The 14,252-nt window shown below is 38.1% G+C and overlaps 1 protein-coding gene and 1 long non-coding RNA gene across 2 annotated transcripts; both read left to right on the forward strand.

Annotated features, from left to right (window-relative positions):
• The first annotated feature begins 543 nt into the window (after positions 1-543).
• LOC138883232 (uncharacterized) lies at positions 544-3,218 on the forward strand. Its single transcript, XM_070163902.1, has 5 exons — positions 544-671; positions 866-1,236; positions 1,483-1,971; positions 2,053-2,260; positions 2,357-3,218. The coding sequence occupies exons 1-5, from the start codon at positions 544-546 to the stop codon at positions 3,216-3,218; spliced, it is 2,058 nt and encodes a 685-aa protein (XP_070020003.1).
• Positions 3,219-7,569: 4,351 nt separating this feature from the next.
• On the forward strand, positions 7,570-9,027 carry LOC104219007 (uncharacterized). The gene is made up of 2 exons (XR_011404494.1): positions 7,570-8,012; positions 8,781-9,027. It is a non-coding gene; the product is annotated as an uncharacterized lncRNA (long non-coding RNA).
• The last annotated feature ends 5,225 nt before the right edge of the window (positions 9,028-14,252 follow it).

Genomic DNA, 14,252 nt, shown 5'->3' on the forward strand with positions numbered 1-14,252 from the left:
CCATGGATCCATATAGCCCGAGTTGTGCCATCCACCTTACACCAGATGCTCAAATTCGAACATGACGGGCAAGAAATTATTGTTCACGGAGAAGATGAGTCTTCCATTTATAAAGACCCATTAATCCCCTATATTGAGGCCAAGTAAGGGTCTGAGTCCATTGTCTATCAGGCTTTTGAAGTGGTTGCTGTGGACCATGTCGAGGAAGGAAAACCCATTTTGCATCCTCGTCTTTCTGCCACATCTGTAATGGTGGCTACGGTTATGATGAGACAAGGTTATGAGCCAGGAAAAGGTTTGGGGGCATCATTGCAAGGAATTTCAAAACCTATTTCTCCATTAGGCAACCGGGGTACTTTTGGCTTAGGCTTCAGGCCAACACAAGCAGACAAAAACAAATCCAAACACCGCAAAAAGAGTGGATGGGTCTTGCAACAGCCTATCCCTCATATTTTCTACACTTTTGTCAAGCCATGACTCCGAGAGGGTCAAAATTCCTCGGTGCATGCAAACATTGATGAAATATGCCATGGCCTCAACGAGATGTTTTCTGAAGTGAATATGATCCAGGCTGGTGAAGGCACTAGTCATGCTGATGTGCAACTAATTGACCCAGACACCATGCTCACCAACTGGGAAACAACTCCTCTCCCCACAAGGAAGGAGTCTTGGTAGTCTGCTTTTGCAACTTCTTTTTTGTATTTTGGGTTACTTTCAGGGTTGTAATCCAAATATCTCAGGATGATTGTTTTGTTTTGATGTTAACCCTTCTATCCTTTTGAATTCAATAAAATGCAGTTCAGTTTCCTATTAAGTTTCCTATCTTTTCCTTTTCCTAATTCCGGTCATTTTATTTTCATTTCAGTTTTGTTAATGCCGGCTTTAATAACATGACATGCATGCGGAATTCATGCCCAGATCTGGAAAAGTTGTCTAATATCAAAATAACACATCAAGAGGTTGAATATGAGGAAGATGAGATTGTTGAGGAAATAAAAAGAGAGTTGGAACAATTTGAAAACAAGCCTAATCTAAACCTCAATGAAATTGAGACAATTAATATCGGAAGTCCTGAAGAAGTTAGAGAAACGAAGATAAGCATTCACACTGAACAAAAAACCAGAGATATCTTGATTCAACTTTTATTTGAATACAGAGATGTGTTTGCTTGGTCTTACAATGATATGCCGGGTTTAAGTGCTCATCTGGTGGTTCATAAGCTTCCTACATATCCTGGTTTTCTACCAGTCAAATAACATCAACGAAAATTTAAAACATACATGAGCAACAAAATCAAAGAAGAAATAATGAAGCAACTAAGCGCCAATGTGGTCAGAGCTGTCCGATACACCACCTGGGTGGCAAATGTTGTGCCTGTGCTAAAGAAGGATGGAAAAACCAGAGTTTGTGTCGACTATAGGGACCTGAACAAAGCAAGTCCAAAGGATAATTTTCCTTTGCCAAACATCCACATTCTTGTAGATAATTGCGCAAAGTATGAGATCCAATCATTTGTGGATTGCTATGCTGGGTACCACCAAATTCTAATGGATGAGGATGATGCAGAAAAGACCGCTTTCACCACGCCATGGGGTACTTATTATTACAGGGTCATGCCATTTGGTTTAAAGAATGCAGGGGCAACTTACATGAGGGCCATGACCACCATTTTTCACGATATGATGCACAAAGAGATTGAAGTATATGTCGACGATGTCATCATAAAATCAAAGACACAAGCCGATCACGTATGTGATTTGAAAAAGTTCTTCGAACGGCTTCGTAGGTATGACCTTAAGCTTAATCCAGCCAAGTGTGCATTTGGGGTCCCATCTAGGAAACTCCTCGGTTTTATAGTCAGCCGGAGAGGCAACGAATTGGATCCATCTAAGATAAAGTCCATTCGAGATCTGCCACCCTCGAAGAACAAAAAAGAGGTCATGAGTTTGCTCGGGAGGTTGAACTACATCAGTAGGTTCATTGCTTAGCTCACAACCACGTGCGAGCCCATCTTTAAGTTGCTGAAAAAGGATGCCGCTGTCATATGGACAGATGATTGCCAAAAGGCTTTTGACAGGATCAAAGATTATCTGTCAAAACCCCCTGTACTGGTCCCACCTGAACCTGGTAGGACTTTGTTTTTATATCTATCAGTGATGGATAATTCCTTTGGATGCGTTCTGGGGCAACATGATGCAACAGGCAAAAAGGAACAAGCAATATATTATTTGAGCAAGAAGTTCACCGATTATGAGGTTAAGTACATCCTTTTAGAAAGGACATGTTGTGCCTTGACTTGGGTCGCTCAAAAGTTGAGACATTATCTTTTGGCCTACACTACTTACCTCATATCCAGAATGGATCCCTTGAATTACATCTTCCAAAAGCCAATGCCCACTGGCAGGCTCACAAAATGGAAAATCCTTCTCACAGAGTTTGACATCGTCTATGTCACTCGCACCGCGATGAAAGCACAGGCTTTGGCAGATCATTTGGCAGAGAATCCAGTTGATAATGAGTACATTCCACTTAGCACATACTTCCCGAACGAAGAGGTCAACTCGATAGAGGAAGTGGTTCCAGACGATCACCCTGTATGGAAAATGTATTTTGATGGGGCTGTAAATATCAAAGGAGTTGGGATCGGGGCAATCCTCATCTCACCTATTGGACACCATTACCCTGCGACGGCCCGACTTCGGTTCTTCTGTAATAATAATACGGCAGAATATGAAGCTTGTATCATGGGTTTGAAAATGGCCATCGATCTAGATGTGCGTGAACTATTAGTTATGGGAGATTCTGACTTGCTTATCAAGCAAGCCCAAGGCGAATGGGAGACTCGAGACATCAAACTTATTTCGTACAGACAATGTGTGCGAGACTTGAGCAAAAGATTCAAATCTATCGAGTTCAAGTACATTCCCCGATTTCACAATGAGCTAGCCGATGCATTGGCTACTCTAGCCTCGATGCTCCCTTATCCAGGAAACACTCATATTGATCCATTAGAAATCCAAGTTCAGAATCAGCATGGTTACCGTAATACAATCGAGACAGAACCAGATGGTGAACCATGGTATCATGACATAAAACGATTCCTGAAAATAAGAGAATATCCAGAGCATGCCAAAGGAGATCAAAAAAGAACTATAAGGCAACTCGCCAGTGGTTTCTTCCTAAATGGGGAAATTCTGTACAAGAGGACCCAGATTTAAACTTGTTGAGATGCAAAGATGCTACAGAAGCAGAGCGGATCATGAGTGAAGTGCATTCAAGGGTATGCGGACTTCACATGAATGGATATGTTTTGGCGAAGAAGATTCTACGAGCAGGGTATTACTGGCTTACCATGGAGCGAGATTGCTTCAGATTTGTTCGCAAATTTCACCAGTGCCAGATTCACGGTGACCTGATTCACTCGCCTCCTTCGGAGTTGCATCCCATGTCCTCTCCTTGGCCTTTCGTTGCTTGGGGAATGGATGTTATTGGGCCGATCGAGCCAAAGGCTTCAAATGGGCATAGATTCAATTTGGTTGCAATTGATTACTTCACCAAGTGGGTGGAAGCCGTCACTTTCAAAGCAGTCACCAAGAAAGCAGTGGTAGACTTTGTTCACTCCAATATCATTTGTCGCTTTGGTATCCCAAAGACCATTATCACTAACAATGCAGCCAATCTAAATAGTCATTTGATGAAGGAGGCATGCGAACAATTTAAAATCATGCATCACCAATCTACCCCTTACCGGCCAAAAGCCAATGGAGCAGTTGAAGCAGCAAACAAGAACATCAAGAAGATTCTTAGGAAGATGATCCAAGGTTCCAGGCAATGTCATGAAAAGTTGCCTTTTGCTCTTTTGGGATACCGTACGACTGTTCGCATATCTGTTGGCGCAACTCCGTATCTGCTTGTATACGGAACTGAAGCTGTAATACCCGCTGAAGTCAAAATTTCCTCTCTCCAAATTATTGTGGAATCAGAGATTCAAGACACTGAGTGGGTCAAGACCCGATTAGAACAACTGATATTGATCGATGAAAAACGGCTAGCAGCAGTGTGTTTCGGCCAGTTATACCAACAAAGAATGGCACGCGCTTACAATAAGAAAGTGCGCCCAAGGCAGTTTGAGGTAGGCCAACTGATTTTGAAACGCATCCTTCCGCACCAGGTAGAAGCTAAAGGAAAGTTCGCCCCGAACTGGCAAGGACCCTACATCTTCAAGAAAGTGTTACCAAAAGGGGCCTTGCACTTGGTAGATGAAGAAGGACGGGTACCAGACATGACTATTAACGCAGATGCAGTCAAAAGATATTATGTCTGATATATACCCATTGTAGAATTTTCACGCATTGATTTTCTCAGATTGAAGTGGTGAAGGCTATCATTTGCTCGCTATTCCAAATAGGTGTCACCCTTTTTGTTAATCCTTTTGAGCCGTATTTGTCTTCCTTGTTTCTCACTTGTTGGAACTTGTGTACTTGTAAAAAAACAACAACAACAAATCTCTGAGTCATTGAACTACTTCCGACCTGATTTCGAAAGGATACGTAGGTAGCCTTACCCTGGGTTCGGTCCCATCAGAACAAAAAATCCATATTCCCAATACTCCAAAACTAAGACAGAAGTTTATTTTATTTCACGATTTTTTCTGTAAAAATGATTCCAAAAGTTGTAATTCAGTTCAAGGTTCATTTCGCCTTTTTATCTTTCAAGAACTTTTGATCGATGTTTTTTAAGAATGATTGAAGTCCTCATGCCAAAGGCATTGGATAACCTCCCTCATACAGTATCTTAGTCAAAAAAAAAAGAAATGAGAGAGTCTTATCAGTGAAAACCCGTATGAGCACTATAAGGCGATAGTGAGCAGAGAAATGAGAGTCTTATTAGTGAAAACCCAGATGGGCACCATAAGGTGACAGTTACTAGAGAAATGAGAGAGGTTAGTTAGCAAAAACCTGCAATGGGCGCTACTAGCTGAATAAGGGTCTTTGATTCTCCGGCATGAGCACAACCAAGACAAATTCAAGATGAACATTTGTGGTGGATTTTGAGAATTAGATAGCTCAGACAGATCAGGCATCCAGCCCAAAATGCATGTCATGATTCATTAAAGTCGGCACATACCTTCAGATAAATCTCCCTATTCCTTTTCCTGAAAGGGACACCTTTTGTTTAAGCACAGTTCGTTTTCGCTTCAAATTATTATTCTGTTTTTACCCATAATTTTTCTTTGAGTCCCCGTCGGTCTAATCCTGCATCAAAATCGAAGCAAAGAAAGGGCTGCAAAACTGGCTACAGCTTCCCCGTAATGTCGAGCACAATTTGGGGCATATATGGCATTGACGAAGGCATGAATCCATCTATGATATCATTCGATAAGACAAACAAAGTGTCTAAAAAAGAGCTAAAAAGGTCGCCTAAGCAAGACCTGCTTTATGAGAAAAGTTGATGAGTACTACGGACACAAACTAATACTAGAGTAAGACAACTGAGTTTGATTTTAGAGAAAAATGCATTGCCTTAGAGACAAGGGTAGCGGTACCATGGACATCTAGGTATGAAACAGTTGGGGGTAATATTGTGAAGCCAAGGTCTCTAGAAAATGATACAGAGCGGCATAACATCTCGGTACCACGCTGACAGAATCGGTTCTTCGACAGCAGTGGTCGTGAATCAAGCTACTCAGGGCATCAAGGCCACAAACCAACCACCACTTTAAAAACTCACAAGTTTTTCTTTGTTTAAAGCAGGAACAAAGGAGTGCAGAATGTTGGTCCTAAGTGAACGAATGTCACCAAACGTAAGATCCTTAAAATCTCCATTTTTTATTTATTTTCAGCATGCATCACTATTGTTCACACCTCCTATTTCTGAAGCTTAACTCAGGTAGAACCGTTTCGCCTAGGGGGATCCAGCTCATAGTTTCCGGGTAGAAGTACTCTTCACTTAGGGTGTTTTCTGAAGCTTAACTCAGGTAGAACCATTTCGCCTAGGGGGATCCAGCTCATAGTTTCCGGGTAGAAGTACTCTTCACTCAGGGTGTTTTACGTAGCTTAACCCAGGTAGAACCATTTCTCATATGGGGATTCAGCTCATAGTTTCCGGGTAGAAGTACTCTTCGCTCAGGATGTTTTACGTAGCTTAACCCAGGTAGAACCGCTTCGCCTAAGGGGATCTAGTTCGTAGTTCCGGGTAGAAGTAATCTTCGCTCAGGTTGTTTAAATACAGTTTAACTCAGATCGAACCGTTTCGCCTAGAGGGATTCAACACTTTATCGATAATACATGGTGCTAACACCCGATTCTATTTCTTTCCAGTAAGAGAGGGTACCGGCCTATGATTACATTTCCTTTCAGTTGCACAAGGTACCGATCCCTAGTTAAACTATCCTTCGTTACCAGATTTTATCTCTTTCAGCTAGTTTATACTACTGTTTCTATCTGCCTTTTCAATAAATTAGATAATTTACAGATTTCTCTAATAACTCACAGAATTTTCCTAGAGCCAGACTGGGGCAGAAAAATTTTGTTCGTTTTTGTTTTTCTTTGATGGCTTTGCAGGCTCTGCCGTATAGCACAAGTGAAGATTAAAGCTTGCAGTTTCAGTTTCTCATCAGAAGAAAGAAATCCTTCGATCACAAGATAGTCGGAGTTTAGCTTTGATAATGTGTCAGCAGCCCAACTTCTCAAGATTTATCTTCTCAAATTCTGATCAGAAAGCAAGCCATCGAGATTGAGTCATAATCTTTTCTTCAAAAGAATTAAGATCCAATCTAAGGTCAACACAAGCAAGCAGGTCAAGAATCAAGATTTGACTCTAGAAGACACGTGGATAGGAATTTTTGTACTCTTAGTTTGCAGACAAATGTAGTGCTCTTCTCTTTTTCTTTTGATGTAAGAAGCAGTAACGGTAAGAGTAACAGCAACAGCAGCAGCAACAGCAGTCTTAACTCCAGTGTCTGGTAGTCCCACCTACCAAATTTTTCCAGAACTACACTGACCTGATTCCTTTATAGCCAAGGATATGTAGGCAACCTCAGAAGCAAGGTTCGGTCACCACCTTTTTCAAAATGCTTCCACTAGAGTGAATGTGAGCAAAAAAGTATCCATGGCATTTATTTATCTTTGCACGAAAATTCTTCATGTTCTCGAGCAAAGAGGGGCAGCTGTAAATGCCTAATTTTCGCCTTATATATATATATATATATATATATATATATATATATGTATGTGTGTGTGTGTGTTTGTTCTTATTTGTGTATGTATAGGTTTTAAGAGTTGAGTAATAGTTTGATAAATGGGGTGGGGTTTGGGCTAGTGTAATTTAATTAAAATTGTGCCAAAATTGGCCCAAAATTTGAGCCCAAAGAGCCCAAACCCGGTCAAAAAGGGGGCTGCCAAGAAGAGCTTAAAACGACGTAGTTTTGTCTTGAAACTACGTCGTTTTGGTTAAGTGACAAGATTCAATCTCATCCACCCATCTTGATTTAATCCAACGGTCCTAGTTTGATCTTCATCCTAGGTATTTAAAGCCTAAAATCCCCAAAAATTTTCCCCATTTTCCCCTTATTTCCTCTCTCTTCTTTCCCTCTCCTTCTTCTCTCTTCTCTCTCTCTTCACTCTCTCTACGCCGCCCCAGCTCCGCCCACTGCCGCCTGCCGGAAATTGCCACCGCCGGCGGACCACCTCCAAACTCCTCCAAATTCACACTACGTAATCTCCACAACTTCCTCTTTCCATATCTCCAAACCAAATCCTAAAAAAATCCCTCAAACTCCTTGAATCTTAGATCTAGGAAACTTTCCCGTCACTTTTTTGCCCAAATTCTTGAAGCTCCAACCACTACCACCCCAAAATACTTATCAATGGATAGAGCTCCTCAAGACCTATCTATTGATGTCAATTCTACCCCAAAAATCCGGCAACCAAAATCCGGCCTAATTTCGGCGACCTCCCGGAACACCCTCTTTGGCATACCACCATTTTTTCGGCCTTTTGATGTGTAAAATTGTAAAATACTATTCTTTTTCATGACTGATTTTTTTATTTTTATTTTTAATTTTCAGATTTTATTTTTGTTTATTATTAATTATTTTAGCATTAGTTTTTGAAGTTTGAAATGTTAAATTTTCTGTTTTTGCACTTGTTGAAGTAGTAAAATAGTTTTGTATTGATAAAAATGAGGTAATGAAAAATACTTAAGAGTAATATGGTACTTGTTTGGTTGTTTGTTTACTGCTTCAAGACTTTTTGAGTACAACACTCAAAAGTCAAATTGTTTGGTAAGAAAATGTAGACCTTTGGACATTATTTGAATAAAGTCTATCTTTGAATAGTGGAGAGCAGATTTTGTTTGAAATACTTGACAAGATTTGAACTAGAAAGTCTTGCTTTTTGAATTTAAGAGCATATTTTGTAGAAAAATCTGTCAAAAAAATTGATTTTTAATTTTTTGAAATAGCTGGTTGTTTTGATACATAGAGGGGACTCCATCACACTTCCAGAGGGGGGCATTTTTTATAATTGCTTTGTCACAAAAACAAAAATAATTCAGCAGTTGAACACATGAAAAGTAAGCTGAAATGGTGAGCTTTGGGAGTGAATCTTAGAGTGCAAACTTTTAAAAAAGTATAAGTCCTCTTTAGCGTTCGTTTCTGGGTTCCCTCTCTAAGTTTTCGGGTTGTTTTAACACGGATTTGCTGCTGGTTTTGCCGTTGTTTTGCTGCAGTTTTTATGTTCCTTTAGTAGCTGAACTACTGTTTATTCTTTTGCTACCAGGTAATCCTTTAAGACTCGTAATGTACGTATTTTCAGCAATGGGAACAACTTGAACATGCTACACTATTTAAATGTGTTTGATGTGATGAGTAGTTTGACAACAAAAGAGCTTGTATGTTATTGTTATGTATCAAGCATGTGATAATGTGAATATAGTCCTTCATAATACTTGAATATTGAGTTGTAAGTTTTTGAATGTGATATGTAAGTCGTTTATGGATTTTTTAAGCATGTTTTCAAGCTATTATATCCGAGTAACAATGCTAAGTATGCCATGAATGACTTTAGGAGTATAACACATAGCATGAGTTTGTTTTAGTTGCTGAAATTTCACTGCCAACATATGCTTCTAGGAATGCTGTGATAATATCTTTGTGAATCTGGCCATTTTGCCGGATTTGCAAAAATGACTATTTTTGTAAAGTGGGCGTTTATACAATTGTGACTATGTAGTTAATGGTCATGAACTCAAACTAAGTAAAGAGCTAAGATTGTATCAACTTTGGGCCTTATTGAATCAAAGATAAAAGTTGGCCCATTTACCTTTAAACAACAAAATTATCCCTTTTCTTCTATATAGCATTGGGCCAATTGAAATTCATTTCTTGGCCCATTTTAATAATAAATTCCAGCAGCAAGCTCCATACAAGCTGGCCCATTTTTTTTTAACAAGAAGTTGGCTCATTTCTTTTAAAATAGATAAAGTTGGTCCAACATTTATTTGCATAATTTTTCCCAACTATAAAGCTCGAAAAACTAATAATAATATCAGATTTTTCTACTATTTTAATTAACTAGTTTCCCTTTAATTAATTTAAACGTTAGGCAAATAGTAGGTGCGCTTTAACTTCACGGACTCACTTGTGTAGCGTGATGCTTAACTTTTAATAAGTTAATTCATCAATTTCATGTCATATTCAATAGTTTTAATTAATTTATAAATCTTTTGTCATAATCACGGATTCGCTTGCGTAGCGTGGTAGTGACATTTAATAAATTTTCTGAAAAAAAGAGGGTTAATATTTCCTCCAACACAATTGCAACAATTTTTCAAAAGTAAATAACGTGCTAACAATCGTCTGTCATGACTGCGGATTCGCTTGCATAGCGCCGTTATGACTAAATAATAAATTTTGTCGATCACGCATTCGCTTGCGTAGTGTGGTTATGACATCTTATTATTCAAAAATATTCTTTAATTTTTTCTAATAATCAAGAGATAAAAGAGAATAGGTAAAACATGAAAATAATATAAATCACAGTTTGTCCAAAATTAATTCAAGCCAAGTTTAAGTCAATAAAGCGACCGTGCTAGAACCACGGGACTCGAGGAATGCCTTATACCTTCTCACCGGTCAACAGAATTCGTTACCTGAACTTTGTTTTCGCGGACCGATTAAAATAGAGTCAAACCTTCCTTTGACTAGGGATCCAAATAAATGGTGACTTGGAATACCGAAAAAATCAATTCTAAGTGGCGACTCTGAACAATAAAATAATCCCTATTCAAATTTTGTCACTTTAATTGAAAAAACTCTTTGGCCCATACACATATTATTATTATTTTGAGGGGTATAAAAGGAGGTGTGACACTTGCCATAATACCACAATCCTAAACCAAAACTCACCACACGAGACCCTAGCATAAAATCACACTACCCTAAGGCTCATAAGCCGCTAAATGCTCTCTTACGCACCCGAAAAGCACCACAATCGAGATAACCACTCTGAAGAGACCTTCTGTGAATTTAAAGTTGTTCCTTTTACCTTCTTGATACTAAAATGTAGAATCCATAATGATATAGAAATACTGCGAGTCTCAACACCATCCAACGTAACTCTCAGATCTAGCCATACAAATCCTGAAAATTTCCACTTACTACATTTAAATCTTAAATCCATTAGAACCATTTTCAAGAGTAATCCACTCTACTCAAATCTCAATTAAACCATCTAAACGCTCCAAACGACTTGTGCCCCATTAGCACATCAACACCCTGAGAAGTAATCCACACCTCTAAGCAATCGAGTGAATCCCTACTCCATGTACACTACATCCTTTATGAATAACGACTCAATCATTCAATGTTTCCCATATACCCATAAAGCATATACAACCCGTATCTAGAAATTCCTTTACTCGAGTCATCCTCGATCTCAACCTCTGCAAATCATAACTTATTAACAAGTATACCTCAAACCGAAACCAATACAACACATAACCGTGCAATTAACTTATCAATAGCAGACTCCCCCACTTGTGTCAAAGCCAAGGAATAAAGAATCTAAAAAGTTACATGTTGCGACCAAAACACTCACGCAAGTGTACGCGATCGACAAGTAATATAGTAGTAAGTAAAGTATCGTTCCCACGAGGAATTGTGATCAACTTATCGACTGATGTAGACTCAAACAATTATCAATTCAAGCTAAATTATCACAAAATATATAAAGAACCAATTTACAACTTACTTAATAATTGCACAATAATTCAACACAAAATTACTACACCAATTTCACAATATGTTTATAACAATTTGGATAAATATATTCCCGGGTCATGGACTTGCTAGAAATTATGCTACTATTTTAGCTTAAAATGGATTTATTGAATTATCCGGGTTATTGATTATAGGGTTAATAATATTCATAAGAATCTTTCGAGTTCTTATGCATCTATTCAAGTTAAACTAATACCTATATGTCTATGGTATTAATATTAGCAAGAATGCATTTACAACTCCTATTTTTCAACCAAACAAGGCAATTAAGTATATGTCTATCTTAATTGCGAATTCTTCACCCGATGCCCGAGATTCAAAACTTGTTCTATTTGATTCTATATGCAACCAAGAATTTCCTTTTTCAAGTTTAACTCAAGATTCGTAAATAATATTTCACTGTTAGCTACGCAGTAAAATAATTAGAAGCAGAATCAAATAAACAACCCATAACAATAAATTCAATATCTTCAATCTAAGCTTCAAATAACATAATTATCTAACATCCATGACCCCAAGAATACTAGAGTTTTTAGCTACTCATAATTATACAAAAATCAACAATAAAAGTTTTAAACATAATATTAACAAGCAAATAGAAGAAAGTTTAGAAGAACTCTTTGAATCCTTGCTTCAAGATTGTAATCCCCTTCTTTTCTTCACTTCAAGACTGAGTCTTCTCTTCACTTTCTCTCTCTAAAATTATTTCTTCCTCTCAAAAACTCTAATAACTGATCTTCCAATAATGGAGTCTTTGCTTTTTGTAAATTGAGTGGGATTAAGAAGGAATTCCAATTTTACCCCCAAATAATTGATTTCCCGGACAGGACTAGCGCGGGAGCGCATGACCAGTGCATGACCCGCGCTAGTGAGGTTTCTTTCTGTCCAAAACAATTGAACTAGCGCGGGAGCGCATGACCCACGCTAGTGGGGTTTTCTCTTGTTAAGATGTTGCTGCTCAACTTTTCGTCATTTGACTCCATTTTTCACTTGATTACCATCATAAATTCTCATTTGTTTATTGAACTCCTGTGAGACATTAAAGTCATGATTAGAGCCAATTTTTGCATTATTTGAACATTTACAATAGTAAACCATCCTTAAGTTGAGCTAAAACATAGGCTATATTAAACAATTTAGCCTATTATCAACACCCCACACTTAGCTTATTGCTAGTCCTCGAGCAATCCACTATATTCTTTTTAGAGAATTCTTCACTCAACCATTTCCCCTCACGCATTACACCTAGAACATTGTACATATATTACGCCTAGCAGTGAACAATCCTAGCCTCAAAGTCAACTCTCAAGTGCCATGCAATATTTACACTTCCTCAAAGTACTCTACACAGAAATCAAGACTTTGCTTCTCCGTCACGATTCATATGCCCTCACAATTACATCAACAAAAACTGAGTTCAATCCACCACATTCAATTCATATATTCACATATATCAAGGAAATCACTCACTCTCACAAAAGAGGTCACATGCATGCAATTGGTACCATAAGCTTGCCCTTAATGTAAATCTCTACTAATGTAGGCTAGCTCAATCCAAAATCAATTAGGACTTTTTCATGGTTGTAATGTGGGCTAAGGGACGGGTAGGATGTATTTAGGAATAGTGACTCAATCCCTAAGCACTTTAACACATCACACGAGCAATTTTCAGCATAAATTCTTCAACCCACTTCTCATTTATACACAATGTCATCCCACATATACGCCCTTCTTCTTTAAGCACTCTATTAATTCATTCCCACTAGCTAGAGCAAAACACAATGTAATTTTTCTTGTCACTCAATTTCTGCTAGTGGTGTATTTGTTTACAACATAAGTGCACCTTTCATCCTTTTATTGGTTCCACTCAAAAGTCACCCCACACTTATTTCCTTCTTACTTCTTTTAGCGCTCTTCTCACAATTAAAGTGCTTTAAGAGGTAAAAGGATCAAAACAATGTCAATTAAGAACAAAAGGGTATGGGCTTGTAATGCGGGTGCCAAACAAAAAGTCTGAAGGCTCCAAGGGTTAACTAGGGACAAATTTTATTTTTAATAAGCAATTAAGCTCAAAAAGGTCAAAGAAAGCTTGACATCATTTTTCAAACCGAGCACCACCTCAAATTTCGCTTCAACTCACATACCGGGCAAGTTCTAGACACAAGTACAATACATGGACAATACAAATACTCACCACACATGGAATATGACTCATTCCAGATCAGCTCATCAAGATACCCCATTACGAGTAGTCAATTCAGTACAAACATACAATTTAAGGCACTTTCAGTAAGATTCAACAATTAGGACTAAGCGTTACACTCTAGGGTCTATTGTGTTCAGGTGTGTCAACGCTATGGGTTCACTTTTCTATAGCTTATAACTCCTTATTTTAGTCTACAAATTAAAAAAAAATATAAAAACAGAAATTTAAAACTACCTATGCCCGGTTCAAGATAAACCCTTGAAAAAGAACCGCGGCTTAAAGATAAACCAAGGGGGAATTGTTATACTACCTAAAAATACAAAAAAAAAATCTTTTTGTTGTTTTCTATGGGCTCAGTCCCTCAAGAACTCCTATCTAAAAGAATCCGTCATCGGGCCGCGCCAATATAACTACTAAAAAAAATCTACTGAAAATGTTTAAGAACAGACAACAATTACTCCAACAATACTAAATCACCAAAACATTTAAAAACAAAAGTGAAATAGTCACGCAATCCCAAAACATTATATATTGTACCACACCACCAAAACATTCCAACAATCCAAAACAATTTAAACAACCTAAAAATCCATAATAATTACTACCATCCAAAACATTTAAGAACAGTTAAACATATGTTTAAGGGAATCCTCCACCCCACACTTAAAGCGAGACATGTCCCCATGTCTTTCAATATAAATAAGAGATTAAGCAAAGATACTTCCCCGAGGAGTCACTCTTGATCGGACACGGTTTCGGGATTCA

This window comes from Nicotiana sylvestris, chromosome 12 (genome assembly GCF_000393655.2).
Source record: "Nicotiana sylvestris chromosome 12, ASM39365v2, whole genome shotgun sequence".
NCBI lineage: Eukaryota > Viridiplantae > Streptophyta > Magnoliopsida > Solanales > Solanaceae > Nicotiana > Nicotiana sylvestris.

Coding starts and splice junctions, on each gene's coding strand:
- LOC138883232 (XM_070163902.1), top strand. CDS start 544: ATGTTTTCTGAAGTGAATATGATCCAGGCTGGTGAAGGCACTAGTCAT. Junction 1,237..1,482: donor TAAGCTTCCTACATATCCTG/GTTTTCTACCAG, acceptor ACATTCTTGTAG/ATAATTGCGCAAAGTATGAG. Junction 1,972..2,052: donor CGGGAGGTTGAACTACATCA/GTAGGTTCATTG, acceptor TCATATGGACAG/ATGATTGCCAAAAGGCTTTT.